This window comes from Podarcis vaucheri, assembly GCF_965113315.1.
Source record: "Podarcis vaucheri genome assembly, chromosome: 2".
Taxonomy (NCBI): Eukaryota; Metazoa; Chordata; class Lepidosauria; order Squamata; family Lacertidae; genus Podarcis; species Podarcis vaucheri.
The window spans coordinates 22505017-22525827 of NC_138760.1; the positions used below are offsets into that span (position 1 = coordinate 22505017).

At 45.6% G+C, this 20811-nt stretch overlaps 1 protein-coding gene across 3 annotated transcripts in view; it reads left to right on the plus strand.

The window, feature by feature from the left end:
- The window catches only part of STXBP4 (syntaxin binding protein 4), a 143614-nt gene that overhangs the window by 50597 nt on the left and 72206 nt on the right, over positions 1 to 20811 (plus strand). For all 3 annotated transcript variants that reach the window (XM_082212457.1, XM_082212458.1, XM_082212459.1), the window contains exons 13-16: positions 1143 to 1319; positions 11793 to 11909; positions 12931 to 12980; positions 17164 to 17297. In XM_082212457.1, the coding sequence (XP_082068583.1) occupies positions 1143 to 1319; positions 11793 to 11909; positions 12931 to 12980; positions 17164 to 17297 (478 nt within the window). The remainder of the gene's footprint in view (positions 1 to 1142; positions 1320 to 11792; positions 11910 to 12930; positions 12981 to 17163; positions 17298 to 20811) is intronic.

The window sequence follows — 20811 nt, forward strand, 5'->3', positions numbered from 1 at the left end:
CATTTTGGGGCTAACAAAACATGGGCCGCAGTAGGGGCATACATAAATAACATTTTTTGACACCTGGGAATATCCTTCTGAATTATCCCCAACAGAAAGGACTCGGGGTTTTTTGGAAAGGTACTTTAAAACATTTTTTTTTCTATTCATTATGGATCATTTCCCAATACTCTTTTACCCTTTTAGAAGTCCAATTCTGTTTATGAGATCTTAAAAAAAAACTCCAACTTTAGGTTTTTCCTTGAAACAAGATCCTGAAAAATCCTCAGTTCCGAATTCGCATGTTGCTGTTGCTCCTGATTTTTAATAAATACCACAAGTGGGGCTTGCTTGTGATATTTTTGGGTCAAGCCTGTAGGTTCTTGCTGAGAATTCCTGGAGCGTTGTGCAGTCATGCCAGGTGTAAACAGGAATGTTTCTGAAACTCAGGCAGTCCTTCCCCCCTTTTTTTCACCAGGCAATGGGCCGGGGAGCAAGGTTGAAGCCAAAGGGCGTAACAAAAGCATGGCTAGATGTGCCAGCATCTGGCTGATTCATGTTTCTGCCCACGCATGTTTTCAAAGGGTGAGCCCAATGGCACGCTTTCCGCCAATGCAGTTTTCAGCATTGCAATATGCCGTGCGTAAGGGACTTGCCAGCTGCTTTTCAAGGCTGATTAGGTCATGGGTGGCCAACACTGCTGCACTACAGCTCCCTGTGTCCCTGGCCATGCAAACTGGGGCTGATGGGAGCCAGAGGCTAACAACAGGAGATGTTGGCTTAAAAAATCCCAAACCTTTCTATTTATTAAAGAAGAAGAGGAGTTTGGATTTGATATCCCGCTTTATCACTACCTGAAGGAGTCTCAAAGCGGCTAACGTTCTCCTTTCCCTTCCACAACAAACACTCTGTGAGGTGAGTGGGGCTGAGAGACTTCAGAGAAGTGTGACTGGCCCAAGGTCACCCAGCAGCTGCATGTGGAGGAGCGGAGTCGCGAACCCAGTTCCCCAGATTACGAGTATACCGCTCTTAACCACCACACCACACTGGCTCTCAGTAGAGATTCGTTTTTAATTGCATCTTCAGAAACAGTTTTGCTTCATTCCCCCAACCCCATAAAGTTGGTGGTTTTTTTTTAATATTTGGGGGTTTCCCCCTTACAGGAAGCCAAGGCATCGGTGGAGGAGGCGAGAGGCCTGCGTAGCAGAATCCATCTTGCAGAAGCTGCGCAAAAGCAAGCTAGCGGCATGGAATTGGACTACGAGGAAGTAATCCACCTGCTTGAGGTCGAAATTGCTGATCTGAGGGCTCAGCTCGGCGATCATTGTGGTCAAAATAAAGTAAGCACCTCGGGAGCAGCTCGGAGAGTTGCCATGGTTTTCCCTCGCTGTTGTCATGTATCCCGTCTTTCATTTTTCTTCCTTTTGTTCTCCTAAAGTAGGTCACTGTTTGTCTTGTATTATTCAATAGATTGTGTTGTGGAGGCAGCAGAGGGAGGGCAAAACGAAAGCTATGAACTCGCTTTTCTTTGGAGAACTCTTTTTAGTCGGGGGAAACTTGAGCCACAGCCTTGCTTGGGTGGTCGCTGGCCAATGTGACGCAGCTCAAGGTTAATTATTGTGGAGCCCACAACTTGCTGGGATTTCACATTTGTTTCCCTATTAACTAATATGTTGCATAAAAGCGTTATAGTTTAAGAGTTAAGTTATTCTATCAGTGTTTAATGGTTTTATAATGATTATTTTTCTATGTTCTTAGCCGTTTTTATCTGTAAGCCACCTTGAGTCTCTGTCAGGGGAAAAGGTGGGGTATAAATAAATACAGAATAATAAATATAGAACAATATTTCAGTTTAAGAGCGTGTTCCAAGACATGGAAAACCAAGGCTGCAATCCCATAGCCACTTAATGGAGTGGGCCTGAACAGTGGTGTAGCGTGGGTTGCCAGGGCCGTGCAGAAGGGATGGGGGGGGAAGGAAACTGACAGAGTACGCATGCGTGTTAAATTGCCTTAATTGTCTGTGTCACCCAGGAGATCCTGGCTGCAGAAATAAGAAAAGAATAGTCATTTCGTTGTTTGGAGAGGTCACTTTTTGGTTCTCAGGGAGAAACTGTTTTCAACAGAGCCCAGCAAGGGAAGCGCAAGTTAATACAAAGCCTGAATGACCTCTGTAAGACATATACAAGAATTGTGCTCTAGAGTTTCTAGGCACCATCAACTACTGTATGGAACCAGCGTTCTTTTCCGCCTTTTCATTTAGGTTAGTGTAGGTGTAGGTTCATAATAATAGATTTGCTGTATCCAGTGGTCTTTCCATATCCTGAAAGACCCGCACATAGCTGGAAGACACATAACTATCAATTCCCATTTATATAACTCTGAAAGATACGGATACCTTGTGTGTCCTGTATTTTGAACCCAGTAGCCTTTAGCCGCCAGCTTTCAAAGCGTGAGCAGGTACCACAAATATGCCTGCTTTCCCTTGCAGTAAATCATTCTGAATAAAGAACCAAGGTCACAGGCCCTCTGCTATGGCCAGAGCAGACTCCGCTAGGAAATGCCACAATTGAGATGATGCAGAAGTTCTGGCGTGTTCTCCCATGTAAATGCCCACTAGATGATGAATCTGTGGCTCTCCTGATGTTCCTGGACCGATGCCCTGACCAGGGTTGCTTGAGCTAATGGGAGTCCAGCAATATCTGGAAGGACAAATGTCCTCATGTTGTTGTTGTTGTTTAGTCGTTTAGTCGTGTCCGACTCTTCGTGACCCTATGGACCAGAGCACGCCAGGCACTCCTGTCTTCCACTGCTTCCCGCAGTTTGGTCAAACTCATGCTGGTAGCTTCGAGAACACTGCCCAACCATCTCATCCTCTGCCATCCCCTTATCCTTGTGCCCTCCATCTTTCCCAACATCAGGGTCTTTTCCAGGGAGTCTTCTCTTCTCATGAGGTGGCCAAAGTATTGGAGCCTCAGCTTCAGGATCTGTCCTTCCAGTGAGCACTCGGGGCTGATTTCCTTAAGAATGGAGAGGTTTGATCTTCTTGCATTCCATGGGACTCTCAAGAGTCTCCTCCAGCACCAGAATTCAAAAGCATCAATTCTTTGGCGAGCAGCCTTCTTTATGGTCCAGCTCTCACTTCCATACATAACTACTGGCCCCTTCATGGATCACTGCCTTGCCGTGGCGAAGGGGCTTGAATAACTCAGAGAAGCTATGAACTATGCCAAGCAGGGCACCCAAGACGAACAGGTCATAGTGGAGAGTTTTGACCAAACGTGATCCACCTGGAGTAAGAACCGGCAAGCCACTCCAGTATCCCTGCCAAGAAAACTCCATGGACAAAGACAACAGGCATGTCCTCATACCTTGCACTAAATGCTATAGCCATCACGGGATAACTATGCACGTACCAATGCACGAAATGCAGTCTTCTCGGAGACAAGGCAGAACCAGTCATGCCTTTTGCAGGCTGACCCGAAATACACCTTACTCATTGTGTGGCATGTCAAAAGCTGCATTTCCATGCACACAAGCAAGTTCCTAAGCACGACTTGTTACATGGATGCATATGACTTAGCAGAGCACGTTGATCTGCTTATTCTTTATGGTAAACAGTCCAGGAATCAAGCCTTTTGCTCTCTGCAAAATTTTCAAGTTGTTGTTTTTTTAATGCCCGTTTTAAACTGGGATTGTGTGGAGCTGAAGTGCTGGTTTTGTTTCCCAGCACTCGGCTGATATTTACAAGGTTTATGGTGCTATGCAATATTCAGCTTACGATGGAGGCAAATGAATTATTTCCAACATTCACCACAATCCTGTGCAGGAGAAAAAGACAACAGCAGAATTCAGTGTCCATGAGATGTATCAAGGCATCTCATTACATAAAACTCTGGTTTGACAACTATATCTCAGCTGGAAGATACTTTTCTCCAGATCGTTTACCAAAGCTCGATCTGAGCATTTCCCAGAAATGATATAATACCCATTTTACTTTTTTTAAAGACACCCATCAAATTGACTTTTTTTGTTATCCAGACCAATACAACCCACAGCAGAGTACTGAAGGGAGCCACTTGCTGAAAATCTGACCTGGCCACAGAAAAGGGAATCTAATTTCTGCTCAGTTACAAGGCCAGCTCAGTGCATGTTTGGGCTGTCAGTGATGATTTGGGATCTTTGAGACTCAGGTCTTCCTGCCTAGTAAAGGTGCTTGTGGCATTTGCCTCCTAGGTGGGTTATAAGGAAAGGGTTAAATGAGTGTGAAGTGATTGGCCAGTGAGAACTCAAGGGGAGGAGTTAGAGTTGAGAGTGGAGTTGTGTGGAAGTCAGTTGAAAGTTGGGAGTTGGAGAAGGAAGAGGGTGGATTAGTTTGTGGGTTGGTCGAGTTGTGTTGTGAGAGAGTGAGAGGAACTGTTAGGTGGAGTCAGATAGTTAGTTGGGATAATCAGTTTGGAGTTGTTAGGAACGAATAGGTCAGTAAAGTAACTAAGATTAAGAAACTGACAAGAAAAATTAACTGAAACCTTAAACTTGTTCATGTTTATAAAAATAAACTTGATTATTTGTTAATGTTAACAACTGTCTGGACTCCGTGTGTACCCGTGAGGAATGGGTTGGTGGCAGCGAAGAGGCAATCACAGTGGTGGCACAGGGATCAGTAGACCGTCAAACGTCCGGGGACCCTGTGTGATCGCCACAGTGCTTATTTAGAAAACCAAAAAAACTGAAGTGAGATCTGAATGAACAGCTAGCCCAAATCTAGTTTCAAAAGAGCAAATCTGAATGGCTCTTGTGTTTTGCAAATCTGCCTCTTTTTAGTACATGGGTCGCCATCTCCAGGGGCAGAGGAAGGGGGGTACTGTGGGTGTGGTTCACCCTGGGTGTCACCACTGAGGGGGGTGACAAAATGCCGGGCAGCACTCACTGCGGGGCCTGCAGCACGCCCGAGCCATGTGCCTCTCTTGGGAGAGACGCGGTGGTAGGTGTGTGTGCAGACTCCGCGCTGCCAAAACGGTCCGCCCACTGCCTCCCCCCCCCCAGCTGTAGGGTGGCTAAGTGGGAGGAGGCGGGCAGACTCTGGAGGCCCCATGGTGCACCCTGCCCCTGGGCACGCCGCCCCAGGCGCCTGAGCGGCTTCCCCCGCCGCTGGCCATCTCTTAGCCCAGGTTTGAATTCGCACCAAGTCAGTTTTAAACCTCTCTCTGGGTAGCTGTGTCAATTTTTAATCAAGGTCTAATGAAAGGTTTAGGGACGCGGGTGGCGCTGTGGGTTAAACCACAGAGTCTAGGACTTGCCAATCAGAAGGTCAGCGGTTCAAATCCCTGCGACGGGGTGAGCTCCCGTTGCTGGGTCCCTGCTCCTGCCAACCTAGCAGTTCGAAAGCACGTCAAAGTGCAAGTAGATACCTAAATAGGTACCACTGCAGCGGGAAGGTAAACAGCATTTCCGTGCGCTCTGGCACTCATCACAGTGTCCTGTTGCACCAGAAGCGGTTTAGTCATGCTGGCCACATGACCCGGAAAGCTCTCTGTGGTTGCGGTTGCTAAGTACCGCTCCAGCAGGAAGGTAAACGGTGTTTCCGTGCGCTGCTCTGGTTCGCCAGAAGCGGCTTAGTCATGCTGGCCACATGACCCAGAAGCTGTACACCGGCTCCCTCAGCCAATAAAGCGAGATGAGCGCCGCAACCCCAAAGTCAGCCACGACTGGACCTAATGGTCAGGGGTCCCTTTACCTTTACCTTAATGAAAGGTTTGCCATGATTTCACCGGTAAGGAAAGGGGAAATTGTTTTTCTGGTAGGAGGATCTTCCACACTTAGGTTTCCACACCTCTGTAAAAAGTAAGAGCTGCATCCTTCAATCCACTCACTTTTGCATCTGGACCCGCCAGATGATGCAGAAGGATGCCAGCTGGTATAAGCTCAAGCCATTGTTATAAAGTCCTTGCATTTGGATTTTCTAAGGTCTTAACCCAACCAGTTCCTGAAAAGCTTAGGTGCCAGTGACCACAACAGTACAAGGTACAGAAGACGCCTCTCTGTGTTATCTCCATAAAAGTATAACTTTCAAACTGACCCTCCTTTTAATTGAAGAAACCGTGAGTTTGCATTAAATTAATACCACTTTTTCTCTCTCCTTAAGGTAATGGGCACGTTAAGACAAAGGGCAGAGAGAAATAACCTATGTTAAGAACAGCAGCAGTAGATGATTGCCTGTTTTATAAACACACCACTAATTCAGCTTAGAATTTCCCTTTTGAAGAAAGGAAGCTTTCTAATCAAACAGACTTCATGATGTTGAGAACAGTCATAGATCTGCCAAAGAAAACTACAGGTTGTATGTGCATTCATGTTTCCTGGCTTTCAGTGAAGAAGTAATTTGTATTGAACAATGGGGCTTTTTAAAGTGTCCTCCTAATCTACCTCTGTTTAAGTGATGTGCTTCCACTGGATTTTTTATTTTTCATTTGCAGTGCAGGAGAGGACCATACCATAGGAGATACAGTAGTTGCCATGGTTGATAATGCATTCCATCTTGACACACATGCATTTATTATTTCAAACGCTTAAATTCTGACTTTCATTCACTGTGGAGCTCAAGGCAGAAGACTTGGGGTGTCTGAGTGGTCTTGATGAGCCCCTGACCAGCTTGGCAACGTGGCTGCATTGCACATCCTCAGAGCATGCTAATCCATTGATCACACTTTTCTGTATCTGCATCTTGATGACCAGAGTGGAGGGTTGCATCCTGTCTTCTCAAGTCCCTCAGTTTTTAAATTCACAGTTCCTCAAAATAAGCACCCTTTGCCTCATTGGAACAGAGTTTGAAAACCTTTGCATTTGACTTCAGGGATTGCATTGTGTTAATATAGTCGTACCTTGGAAGTCGAACAGAATCCGTTCCATAAGTCCATTCGACTTCCCAAATGTTTGGAAACCAAAGCGCGGCTTCTTATTGGCTTCAGGAAGCTCCTGCAGCCAATCGGAATCCCCATCTGACATTCAGCTTCCAAAAATAGTTCACAAACCGGGACAGTCACATCCGGGTTTGTGGCTTTAGGGAGCCAAAACGATCAAGAACTAAGCTATTCAAAAACCAAGGTACGTCTGTAATTTCCATTTGTGCTATCTTTTGTTGTTGTTGTTTAGTTGTTTAGTCATGTCCGACTCTTCGTGACCCCATGGACCAGAGCATGCCAAGCACTCCTGTCTTCCACTGCCTCCCGCAGTTTGGCCAAACTCATGCTGGTAGCTTTGAGAACACTATCCAACCATCTCATCCTCTGTCGTCCCCTTCTCCTTGTGCCCTCCATCTTTCCCAACATCAGGGTCTTTTCCAGGGAGTCTTTTCTTCTCATGAGGTGGCCAAAGTATTGGAGCCTCAGCTTCAGAATCTGCCCTTCCAGTGAGCACTCAGGGCTGATTTCCTTCAGAATGGATAGGTTTGATCTTCTTGCAGTCCATGGGACTCTCAAGAGTCTCCTCCAGCACCATAATTCAAAAGCATCAATTCTTAGGCGATCAGCCTTCTTTATGGTCCAGCTCTCACTTCCATACATCACTACTGGGAAAACTATAGCTTTAACTATACGGACCTTTGTTGGCAAGGTGATGTCTCTGCTTTTTAAGATGCTGTCTAGGTTTGCCATTGCTTTTCTCCCAAGAAGCAGGCGTCTTTTAATTTTGTGACTGCTGTCACCATCTGCAGTAATCATGGATCCCAAGAAAATCAAATCTCTCACTGCCTCCATTTCTTCCCCTTCTATTTGCCAGGAGGTGATGGGACCAGTGGCCATGATCTTCGTTTTTTTGATGTTAAGCTTCAGATCATATTTTGCGCTCTCCTCTTTCACCCTCATTAAAAGGTTCTTTAATTCCTATCATTAAGGGTGCCTTATTAACTCCCCCCTCCCCAGAAATCTGTGGGAGCTGTCCACTTCTAAATCAGTGCCAGTGGCTTGGAACAGCATCTAGGGACAGGTTATATCTCCACTCTCAGATGAGGCCCTATCTTTAGAAGTTAGTGAATGTCATGGACCAGTACGAGGAAAAGAAACTCTGTCCATTACAGTGGCGAGGCAGTTCATTTATTTGTAATTCTGAGGAGCCCTGTTTAAATGAACAAAAATAACATTACTATTTAGATGCTGCCCATTTGACTGGGTTGCCCCAGCCACTCTAGGCAGCAATATTTAAAACATAATAAAACAACCATTAAAAACTTCCCTGAATAGGACTGCCTTCAGATGTCTTCTAAAAGTTGTGTAGTTCTTTATCTCCTTGACATCTGATGGGAAGGTGTTCCACAGGGTGGGTGCCACTACTGAGAAGGCCCCCTGCCTGGTTCCCTGTAGAAGGCCCTTGGAGCTGGAGCTCAGTGTCCAGGCTGGACAATGAAAGTGGAGACTCTCCTTCAGGTATACTGAGCTGAGGCCATTTAGGGCTTTAAAGGTCGACAGCAACACTTTGTATTGTGCTCAGAAACATACTGGGAGCCAGTGTAGGTCTTTCAGGACCTGTGTTACATGGTCCCAGTGGCCACTCCCAGTCACCAGCCTAGCTCCCGCATTCTGGATGAGTTGGAAGTTTCCAAGTCACCTTCAAAGGTGGGGCTGAAGGGTGGGAAGAGAGGGAAAGGGCTCCTAGATGCTGTGTTCACACAAACTAGCGCTGCCATATGTGCCCAAGAATCGTCTTACTTTCTCCCGAGAAGGTTTCACAGGGGGTATCTGATTTGTGAACTAGCCTGTCTTGCTGTATAGCGTATGCACCTCTGACACACTGGGTGCAGAAGGCAAGAGGGGGGCGATCAATATTAATTCGGAAATATTCACTCCACATCTGCAAAGAGTCTCTGTGGCTAAAATAGCGCAGGTTTGGGGAGAATGAGTCACCTTTAATCACCCCCTGCATTGTGCTGACTTTCTCTGAGGTCACAGTAATTTCCCTGTGTGTGGCTTCATTGATAAAAGATTTGACATAATGCGTGGAATAAAGGTGAAATTTATTTGTAAAAAATATATATCTTTCTGCTTCTGTTCAGAGGAGCAGAAAACTGCACCTCCGTTATTACATCCATCAAACCATGATTTCTTACATCCCTTTGTTGTGTGTCCTGTGGCCTTTTTCTTTTTTTTAAGAGGAAGAAGTGGAAATTATATAAAGTGGAAGTGCAGCTGCTGTATTGTCATGTAATACATAATTTCAGGGAGAAACGACACACGTTACTGCTGCATGCCACCAAAAGCAGTATTGTGATATCCATTTCTTCACATCCTTAATGTGCCATTATCTGCCTTTTCCTTTTCCCCACCAGCTGCAGCCAAAGGTGTGGAAATTTATAACGTTTGCAATATGGACTACATCAGGGTGACTAACTGGTTCATAGGTCATTGCACTCCAACTCCCATAATCCCTGGCTATTGACCATGCTGGCCGGGGTTGATGGGAGTTGTAGTTCTGCGATGCCTGCTAGGCTGTGTTTCCCATTCATCCCCCCACCCCGCCCCCCGGAGGATAAATAATGTTTAAAAAGATTATTTTTAAATAAACGTGTATTTGGTTTAATGGGAAGAGAAATACACTTTTTCCTATGTTCACTTACCGTGTTACAGACCTGAACTTGGTTAATTTTTAAGAGACCTATATCTCAGAGGCAGTTTCCTTCGGTTCCTCATGTTTTGCAAGGCAAATAAAAAGTATATAGTGGTACGTTGGTTCACAAACTTAATCCATTCCAGAAGTCTGTTCTTAAACCAAAGTGTTATTAAACCAAGACGCTCTTTCCCATAGAAGCGGGGAAGATGTTCTGCTTCCAAGGCAAAACACCTACTTCCGGGTTTGCAATGTTCTTAATCCAAGTTGTTCATAAACTAGGTAAAGGTAAAGGGACCCCTGACCGTTAGGTCCAGTCGCGGAGGACTCTGGGGTTGCGGTGCTCATCTTGCTTTAGTGGCTGAGGGAGCCAGCGTACAGCTTCCAGCTCATGTGGCCAGCATGACTAAGCCGCTTCTGGTGAACCAGAGCAGCGCACGGAAACGCCGTTTACCTTCCCGCCAGAGTGGTACCTATTTATCTACTTGCACTTTGATGTGCTTTCGAACTGCTAGGTGGGCAGGAGCAGGAACTGAGCAATGGGAGCTCACCCCATCGCAGGGATTTGAACCGCCGCCCTTCTGATCGGCAGGCCCTGGGTTCTGTGGTTTAGACCACAGCGCCACTTGCATCCCGTTCATAAAGTAAGCTGTTCTTAAATCAAGGTACCACTGTAACGGACATTATGATTTGGGGTGGGAAAGCAAAGCCTTCTTTTCCCTGTGGTTCCCAGGGACAATGAGTAAGTTTAGGCGCATACCCATGACAATAGCATCCCCGGTTGCATTCCACTTTCCTCTTTCTGCATCTTATAAATGCAATGAACTGCATCCAGGGGCCAGCCATGGAAATTTTGCTGCTTGAAGGATTAGGTGGGACCGCCACCAGTACAATAGTAAGGGGAAAGCAGCCCCTATTGCACCCGACACCAGCAGGCTAGCTTAAGGTGCACGCACACAGCTGTGTCCTCCCTGCACCTCTCCAACAACACCTCCTTCTCCCAGCATCCTCCACCTGAGGCAAGCTGCTCAGTCTGCCTCATGGTAGGGCTGGCATGCCTGTCAATGAGTAGCTGTACACATGCTGTAAAGGATTCCCCCAATTCTTTTGTGGGCAAACCACAGGCAGCGATCTCCAAACTCAGCCCTCCAGATGCTTTGGGACTACAACTCCCATCATCCCTAACTAACAGGACCAGCGGTCAGGGATGATGGGAACTGTAGTCCCAAAGCAGCTGGAGGGCCAAGTTAGGGGATGCCTGACAGAGAGTATGACCTCTGGCATCCCCGTCCTATGCAGACCCCTTTTCCTCTCCCTTCCGCCTGTCTTAGCCATTTTGTTAGTTGTGAGATAATAATTGGGTCTCATTAAGGGCACGTGATTTACTCTCTTTTTCCCACTTCAGATTTTTATTTATTTATTTATTGTGTATCATTTTCATTAGATTTTCTGTTTTACAATTCAAAATATTGATTTAAGCAACTTTAAAATACCCATGGCTTCCCTTCTTCTCTTTCCATGGTCCATTTTTCAAATCATAAATCCCTGCGTATTTTACATAAACTAAACCATTCGGTATTCCATTATTTCATCCACCAAAACTTGTTCACACTGTTGAATTTAGTCAAAATAAAAAAATTCCTTCCAGTAGCACCTTAAAGATCAACTAAGTTAGTTTTTGGTATTTAGCTTAATAATTTAGCTTATTTAGCTTAGTTTTTGAATTTAGCTTAATGCTGCCAGGGTTTTCATGTGTACACAATTCCCCCCCCCCAATATAATCAATAAGCATTTTCCAATCTTCTTTAAACATATGTTCTTCTTGTTCTCTTATTCTATATGCTAGGTCCGCAACCCAAACCATTCAGCATTCCTTTATTACATTGTGATTTACTCTTTTGATGTTCTCTTCCAGTGGCCTGAAAGACTTCAAGCCCATTTGTCCCCTCACAAACCTAAAAACACATGCACCCTTTGTACTGTACCTGTGATTTGGACCAGATCTTGGTACAAGATACATTCTTGTTGAGTAGACTTTGCCAAACTGGTTCTCTCCAGATGTTTAGAAATATAACATGCTTCGAACTATGCTAGCTGGGAATTATAGTCCAAAACATCTCTTGGGCACCGACTTAGTGTAAAGTTTTCCTGGCCCTTCCTCGACACCTCGCTTCCTGTGCGTCTGGTTTGGTGGCCTACCTGAATTTCTTGTTCCTCAGGACAGCATCCAAGATTTAAGGAAGAGGATTACAGTGCTCGATTGCCAGCTGAGAAAATCCGAAACTGCCAAGAAGATGTTTGAGGTGGCAACTGAAAAGCTGCTGCAGTTTGTTGAGGTAAAGGCGCTTTTGGCAACTTCCTTCTCCTGAAAGGAGCAAGGCGTGCTGATTTATATTCATTTTTTGTTGGGTGTGCGGTTTTGGGTTTTTTTCGTACCTCAGATCTGACAGTTGGAGCCAAACACAATAAAAAGTCAAGAACGAATTCATCATCTGTGGTTTGCAAAGTCCAGATTTAAAACAAACTGCTGCGGCAGGGCCTCTTTAGAAGCAGTAAATCTGTAGCCAGAAATTTTGTGGTGAGCAAAGGAGGGCTTTATTGAAGGACAGCCAGAACATAAACATAGGTAGTGTGGTGTGTTTAAAAGTTACTTAATTACATTAAAGATTTCAAAGCAAAATCTACTAGTAGATCTCTGGGTCGCTTTCAGTGGCTCCATCTCCCAGCTATTTAACAAAAGGAACCAAATGACTTTTCCCCAGCCGAATTTGGCTGTTGAAACAAATAAATACAATGAGTGGACTCTCCTGGTTTCAGCAGAGTGGGAGAGCTGCGCAGCACCCCTTCAGCCAAGCAGGAGGAGAAATGGAAGGGGCTCCGTTTCTCCTGCCGCTTCGCTGAAGGGGCGCTGAGCAGAGAGGGGGAGAATTTTTTTTCTTGTTCTCCCCCTCTAAAACAAGATGCGTCCTATAGAGTGAAAAATACGGTAGATCCAACAAGCCAGAAATCTGCTCGCCACTGGTTTAGATTCAAGCCACAAGTATAATGTGATGTGGGCAGAGAATGTCAGCTAGAAGCTGAATGCCGCCTAGCTTGTGTTGATGCAGCAACAACTCTTCCAGGCCCTTCAGGCTACCCATCTTCAAGAAAGCAACTTGAAAATCCAGCAACCATTAGGATGAACAACTTTGCTACCAATTCGAGTCAGATGTGAATTTCAGCCAATAGGGCAAAGGTCATCTTAAATGCAAGGTACACAAGTCTCAATGTTTCACGTTTAGCAACCTATTAAGCAGAGAAGAAGATGATGCTGTAGCAAACTTTCTGAAGCCGTATTTCTTAACTATCTGCCAACAGGTTTTGCCGGAAGTGCTGTTGGATACATCTACTTCTTTGACCAATTTAAGGTGAGAAAACCTAAGATTGGTATGTGCCACTGCAGCTTGTTTAGTGAAATTATCCTAAGTACGTAATAAATATTTATAAATAAATATAAATACATACATACTGAAACACTTCCTGAATCTTACAATTACTATTTCTGCTAGTCACCTCTTGTAGCGCTTTCAGTTTGCAGGACTTTTATCATCTTTATTGTGTTAATACTAAGAATGTCCTGTGTGGCAGGACAATTAGTCATGCTTTTTTTAAAAAACCCAGAGTAAAATGAGGCTGGGAAACAGTGACTTGCCCACAGCCGCACAACTGAGGCTGTAGTAGAGGGGGTTCTCAGTTTTGAGTCCAGCTAACACAGGCGTCCCCAACCTTTGGGCCTCCAGATGTTTTCGACTACAATTCCCATCATCCCTGACCACTGGTCCTGTTAGCTAGGGATGATGGGAGTTGTAGTCCCAAAACATCTGGAGGGCCGCAGGTTGGGGTGCCTGAGCTAACACCCGTTCCTTTTCAGGAACGTTGGAATTACAAATAAAGCCACCAGTTTGGGGTTTAAAAAACCCATTAATGACCACTCACCACGTATTAATAGAAACCTAAGAGATGGAGGAATGCTTGCAGGCAATCTAGTCCAGTTCTTTGTTCCATTCCAGGCAGTGCTCCAGCCAGTGGACAAATGGAGTGGGGAGCTGCTAAGCATAGATGACAGGAACCCCAAGCCAATAGCCCCAGTTTTGTAGCCAGTAAGTCAAGCCTAGACCAGTATAAAGCAAGCTGCAGATAAGCGGCACACAAAACGCTACCAAACCATTCTACGTTCTAAATCTTATATTAATGATCCAAAAGTTGAGAGAGCTATGTACAAGATCTACTACAGAAGCCACAAACAGAAAACTCATTCAAATTGTGTCCAAAAGGAAGATTCAGTCTTTAAAGCTCCTTTAGCCAGGCTCCTGTAGATATCAACAAAGGTAAGTTTGATCAAACGAAGTGTTGGCGATGTTGTGCTCAAGGGTTAGATATCAACAAAGGTAAGTTTGATCAAACGAAGTGTCGGCGATGTTACGCACAAGAGTTAGACAGAGTGCTGGCGTTTGTCACCTGTTTCGCCCATGAAGAGTCTCGGGTTTCTTCAGTAAAATCTCTCTCACGGTTTTGATATATTTATAAACATTCAACCTTGTGGTCTCTTCCAACTCTATGATTCTATGATTCTATTGACAACCATATGTCAGGAGTGCTCTGATGGTGTTTCCTGCTTGGCAGGGGGTTGGACTCGATGGCCCTTGTGGTCTATTCCAACTCTATGATTCTATGATTCTATATGCTAAGTTCTTTCTTGACGTAAGCATTTATTCATTTACTAGATCTTGTGCATAGCTCTCTCAATTTTTGGATTATTAATATAAGATTTAGAACGTAGGATGGTTTGGTAGTGTTTTGTGTGCCGCTTATGTGCTGTTTAGGTTATACTGGTCTACTGCGAGAATTGGCAGCATAGGTTCATTTCTTCAGTAAGTCAAGCCTAGCAGAATTGAGACCACGTCAAAGGAAGGTGAGGCAAAGCAGAAGTCCATGCCCAAAAGATCAGCAGGGCAGGTAGCACCCTGGAGAGCTCCCAATGTTGCTTTGGCTAGTTGCTTGACTGTCACTCAAAAAGCCAATCAAACCAGCCTGAGGCTTAAGCAGGACAGCAGCTTCCTCTTAGCAGCTAATAATAATAATAATAATAATAATAATAATAATAATAATAATAATAAAAAAATTTGTTTATATCCCGCCCTCCCCAGCCGAAGCCGGGCTCAGGGCGGCTAACAACAATAAAACAGTACAAAAGTACAGCATAAACAACATTCTAAAATCATTCATTATAAAATTAATTAATTCAAGCCACTGGCAACCATTGGGCCAGAGCACCGCGAAGATTGCCGAGGGAGGGAGTCAGGCTGTGCCCTGGCCAAAGGAATGGTGGAACAGCTCTGTCTTGCAGGCCCTGCGGAAAGATGTCAAGTCCCGCAGGGCCCTAGTCTCTTGTGACAGAGCGTTCCACCAGATTGGAGCCACAGCCGAAAAAGCCCTGGCTCTAGTTGAGGCCAGCCTAACTTCTCTGTGGCCTGGGACCTTCAAGATGTTTTTATTTGAAGACCATAAGTTTCTCTGGGGCATACCAGGAGAGGCGGTCCCTTAGGTACGAGGGTCCTAGGCCGTATAGGGCTTTAAAGGTTAAAACCAGCACCTTAAACCTGATCCTGTACTCCACCGGGAGCCAGTGCAGCTGGTATAGCACCGGATGAATGTGATCTCGCAGTGAGGACCCCGTAAGGAGTCTCGCTGCGGCATTCTGCACCCGCTGGAGTTTCTGGGTTGCTTGACTTCTAGTTGCTTGACTGTCACTCAAAAAACCAATCAAACCAGCCTGAGGCTTAAGCAGGACAGCAGCTTCCTCTTAGCAACTAGGCCCAGTCTTGTTGAGTGGATCCTCTACTCTTAAAGGAGCCCTGCCACTTTTAGGAGCGGTGGTATGGTGGCAGCCAGGTTTTGCTCTGAGCTCTGAGCTGAAGTCCGAAGGAAGGCAATATGGCCTCTTCAGGCTGGAGGGGCGCTGGCATCATGGGTTCTTCCCATGTTGAGACTTCAAGGAAACGAGGGATGTCCAAAGACGGTTGTGAGGGCAAGTCTTCCAGGGAAGTTGAAGGACATCCTGCACCACTAGGGTCTCTCACAACTTCCCAACTCATGTGCGTCTTTGTAAAGTCAGATTGCAGGATGCCCCCATCTCCCCTCCTTTCTCACGCTTTAAATTGATGCAAGCCGCTTTTGGAGCAGACATCTGAATCGCGAAATAACATAAATGAATAAATTTGCAATCAATGGACCCGTGGCCCTTGGGATGCAAAGCATGTTCATGCCATCGGGCTGTGGCCCTTTTTCTCCCCCTCTCCCCCCCCCAAAAAACACACACACACCAACCAGAAGGTTCTAAATAGCCAGGGTTCATTGGATTTAGCTGCTCTCCCTGTTTGTGTTCAGGACATACCCAAAAGAATGGCCGCCAAATACCGAATGGCCATAGAAACTCATTACAACTCCAGATGCCAGTTGGAAGGGATTCAGCCAAGAGTGAGTGCTTCTAGGGGCCCATTCCAAAGGACCAGAATGTATTTGTGTAGTCCGATGGAAGGAATCAATGTCTCTTTGATTTCTTTATTACTGCTATTGTTATTATATCCCAATGATCTGCCTGGGTTCCATCACATTCTGTGTGGCTTCCATCACATATAGAAACATAATGAAAAGTCAAACATTAAAAACTTCCCAATACAGGGCTGCCTTCAGATATCTTCTAAAAGTTGTGTCGTTCTTTATCTCCTTGACGACTGATGGGAGGGCATTCCACAGGGAGGGCACCACTACCGAGAAGGCCCTATGCCTGTAACTTCACTTCTCGCAGTGAGGGAACCGCCAGAAGGCCCTTGGAGGTGGACCTCAGTGTCTGGGCTGAACCACTGGGGTGGAGACTCTCCTTCAGGTATTCTGGGCCAACACTTTGAATTGTGCTCAGAAGCGTACTGGGAGCGTACTTCCATATACCGTATTTTTCGCTCTATAAGACGCACCAGACCACAAGACGCACCTAGTTTTTGGAGGAGAAAAACAAGAAGAAAAAAATTCTGAATCTCAGAAGCCAGAACAGCAAGAGGGATCGCTGTGCAGTGAAAGCAGCAATCCCTCTTGCTATTCTGGCTTCTGGGATAGCTGCGTAGCCTGCATTCGCTCCATAAGACGCACACACATTTCCCCTTACATTTTAGGAGAGAAAAAGTGAGTCTTATAGAGCAGAAAATACGGTAATTGCTGCCATTCACTGACACATGGAAAATAGTAAAGCACTGTGCTTGATGACAGTGATGCAGTGATGTAAAGCCTGCCCTTCAGTACTCATACTGGGTGGTTTCGCCTTCACAAACACACACACACACACACACACACACACACACACACACCATTAGCACTTTCCTAGTTAAAAATAAAAAGCTATGTTGAAGGCTCAGAACAGTGCGTTCTTCTAACTCACTCTCTTGACTTCCAGTGCAGCATAGTTATAGCTGAAAATGATCATGCATTCAATGCCATGTGCAAGAATGCTGCAGTGTTGCAACTATAACATGGCCATTTTGTGTGTGTCTCCTTCAGTGACAGCAAAGCCACATTCTCCTCTAAAACACTCATCGCACGCCTGGGACGGAATGGACGCACTCTGCCAGCATCTCTTGCAGCAGAAGCTAAGGAACTTACTAAATCTGTCCGTGCCATTCTAGAAGCAGAGTGTGAGTCTTAAATGTTTTTTCCCCCCATTTCTCTCTCTCTCTCTCTCTCTCTCTCTCTCAAGAAAAATGTTTGGCTAATTGTGGGTTGTGCCATGCATCCAGTGTGCGGTTTGTCAAAAGGAAAAGAAAATAGCAATCAGTGAGATGTTCAAAGGGTGAAAATAAATATAGCAATTCAGGTAATTCTAGTATTTGTGCTTCGGAATTAAGAATTCGGTTATTGAAATAGAAAACTGCTGATATGGAATGCAGACACCCCTGTTCCGTAATTGTGCCTATTCTAGGGAGCAGTATTGTTCAACGCGTGCAAAGCAAGTGAAAGGCAAAAGGTTGAGAAGAGCAACTTGCGATGAAAATGTTGAGATTATATAGTGCTTTCTGAACTGGTCAGATGATGGTGGCTTCAGAATTAGCAGTGACTAAAGCTGCATGGGACATCTCTGCAGCTGTCCTTGTCCTTGAAGTGTGGATGGTATGGTTATAAGACTATTGTCAAACTTCCTGAGCAGTCGTCTTCTGTTTCCATGAAGCAGAGGTGTGATCTTGAGCGAACGTGAGGCAAAGGAAAAATGTTTCTGAGATACTCAGTGCAGTCTGAAATTGGTCACCTGGAGTGAGCCTGAATTGACCCCAGGTGGCAAGGTGTCCTTTTCTTTGCAGCTCACCTCCAGCATTGGTCTTTTAACACCAAAGTATATCCTTTATACATGCCCAGTCCAATAGCAAACGAATTTTCGGTGCCTATTTGTGAACGTTGACTTGTGGGCTGCTGTGCCTTCCTGAGTCTTTTCTCCCATGAATAAATCGCCAGTCGGCACTTTGTTATCTGCCAAAGTTTTATTTTGGTGGGCTTTTTTTCCTGTTCTGACACACCTTGAAGGGACAGTCAGTGAATGAAAACAACGAAGAGACTTAAGGCTGTGTGATATTTACAAAGCAATCAAACCAACAATGCATGCTTGATTGCTAGATAGGCACATGACAGGAGCTGAAGCTCACAGAGTTTTCCTGTAAGTTTGGCTAGAGAGGACTCCGAGAGCCACACCCACTGTCTGTAGCCATTCATCATCTCACCTGGCTGAGCACTTCCTCTTTGCTCTTTCACCTCATTCCAGCAATGTAGAACAATTCAGAACCCCATTTCAAACCAGACTAAAGTGTGTCTTTGTAACTGGATTGCCATTTTAAGCTTGCCTGAACAAAACTGCCATTATCTTTTACTCATCAGTGAGCATTCTGAGTGGGTAAATGTTACTTTTAGCTTTTACAAGGTTGTTTTTGTGAATATTTTTTTAAGGGGGAGGAAAGGGGGAAACACCAGGAGAATCCAGTCTGCCTTAAAGCATCCTGGATTACTTAAACTCAAAGGCTAAAACTAGCCTATCTAAGCTTCCCTTTAAAGCTGCAAAGGGATGGCATTCTACTGGACTCACAAACATGAGGAAGGAAGGATAATATCTAATAAATATGTCCTCTCCTAGCAACTATAAACATCCATAAAATGGCACCTTAGGCTGCCAGATTAACTGTGCTGTAAGCTTTCGTAGGTAAAGGTAAAGGGAACCCTGACCATTAGGTCCAGTCGTGGCCGACTCTGGGGTTGCGGCGCTCATCTCACTTTATTGGCCGAGGGAGCTGGCGTACAGCTTCTGGGTCATGTGGCCAGCACAACTAAGCCGCTTCTGGCGAACCAGAGCAGCGCACGGAAATGCCGTTTACCTTCCCGCCGGAGCGGTACCTATTTATCTACTTGCACTTTGACGTGCTTTCGAACTGCTAGGTTGGCAGGAGCAGGGACCGAACAACGGGAGCTCACCCCGTTGCGGCGATTTGAACTGCCGGCCTTCTGATCGGCAAGTCCTAGGCTCTGTGGTTTAACCCACAGCGCCACCCACATCCCTAGCTTTCGTAGACTAGTGCCCATTTTGCCAGAATCTTCTGTCTACCCTCTCATGTATGGAATAAGACATTTGAAAAGTTGATGGTTGTATATAAAGTCACTATAGCCACCTCCCCCCCCCCATGCAACAAAATGCAGTGTCTTCCCTTGGGTGTGGGAAGCAGCTTATTTGCAGGCTTCTCATTGCTAGGTGCGTGAGCTTCGGTTTAAGCTACGTTGCCATAGCTTCCGTAGCTTTGTTTAACAAGCTAGACCAAATTAAGAGGTAAGGGAGAGAATGGGAATGTCTAACAGATAAGTAGTGCTCTTACCACAAGAGGCAGTAAGAATAGCAGGAGCCACGGCAGGATTCTGGAAGCGGTTATCATTGCTCATAACTCTGTGATATTCAGACACTGTTGTTCCAAAACAGCGGTGGGCAACCTTTCATGAGTCCCACAACTCCATCAGGGTTGGGCTTGGATTGATGGGGTCAGGTGGAGGAGGAATAGGAAGAAATGAGGGCAGGGGGCTGGAGGGTAGGAACCAGGGTTAGAGGAAAGGTGGTCTGGCCTCTCCAGTGTGAGAGCCAGCGTGGTGTAGTGGTTAAGAGCAGTGGACTCGTAATCTGGTGAACCGGGTTTGATTCCCCACTCCTCCACATGCAGCTGCTGGATGACCTTGGGCTAGTCACACTTCTCTGAAGTCTCTCACCTCACAGAGTGTTTGTCGTGGGGGAGGAAGGGAAAGGAGATGGTTAGCTGCTTTGAGACTCCTTAGGGTAGTGATAAAGCGGGATATCAAATCCAAACTATTCTTCTTCTTCTCCACCCTGCTTTGGAGAGGGAAGCAGAGATACCAGCTCTCGCCTCCAATCCTTCTGCAGATGAGATAACGGCTCCTGACCGCAATACCTCAAGGACCACCTCTTTCCATATGAACCTACCTGGACCCTGAGATCATTTTCTGAGGCCCTCCTTCGTGTGCCTCCTCCTTGAGAGGCCCAGAGGGTGGCAACACAAGAATGGGGCCTTCTATGCAGTGGCTCCCCATTTGTGGAATGCTATCCCCAAGGAAGTTCGCCTGGCACCTTCATTATACACCTTTATCCACCTGGTTCCTTTTTAACCAGGCCTTTGGTTTACCTGATCGACATCCTAGACGCTTTTAAAATGTGGCTTTTTTGGGGGGGGGTGTTACAGTGGACGCTTGGGTTGTGACTGTGATCCATGTGGGATGCACATTCACAAGCTGTAGTGTTCGCAACCCGCAGCGGCGCATCTGCACATGCACGGGTTGTGATTCGGCACTTCTGCACATGCTCAAAGCGCAATTTAGCGCTTCTGCGCATATGTGACAGCCAAAACCTGGAAGTAACCCGTTCTGGTACTTCCAGGTTTCGGTGGTCCGTAACCCAAAAAAACGCAACCTGAAGCATCTGTAACCCAAGGTATGACTGTATTGGGTTATTGTTTTGATTTTGATTTTATATATTGTGATCTTTTCTGTGAACTGCCCTGAGACCTCCAGGTGTATAAATTCAATCAATCAATCAATCAATCAATCACCTCAGTAAGAACTGGGAGAGGGTCTTGATCAGTTGAGAGGGGATACTGAACATCTGGCAGCAGTGAC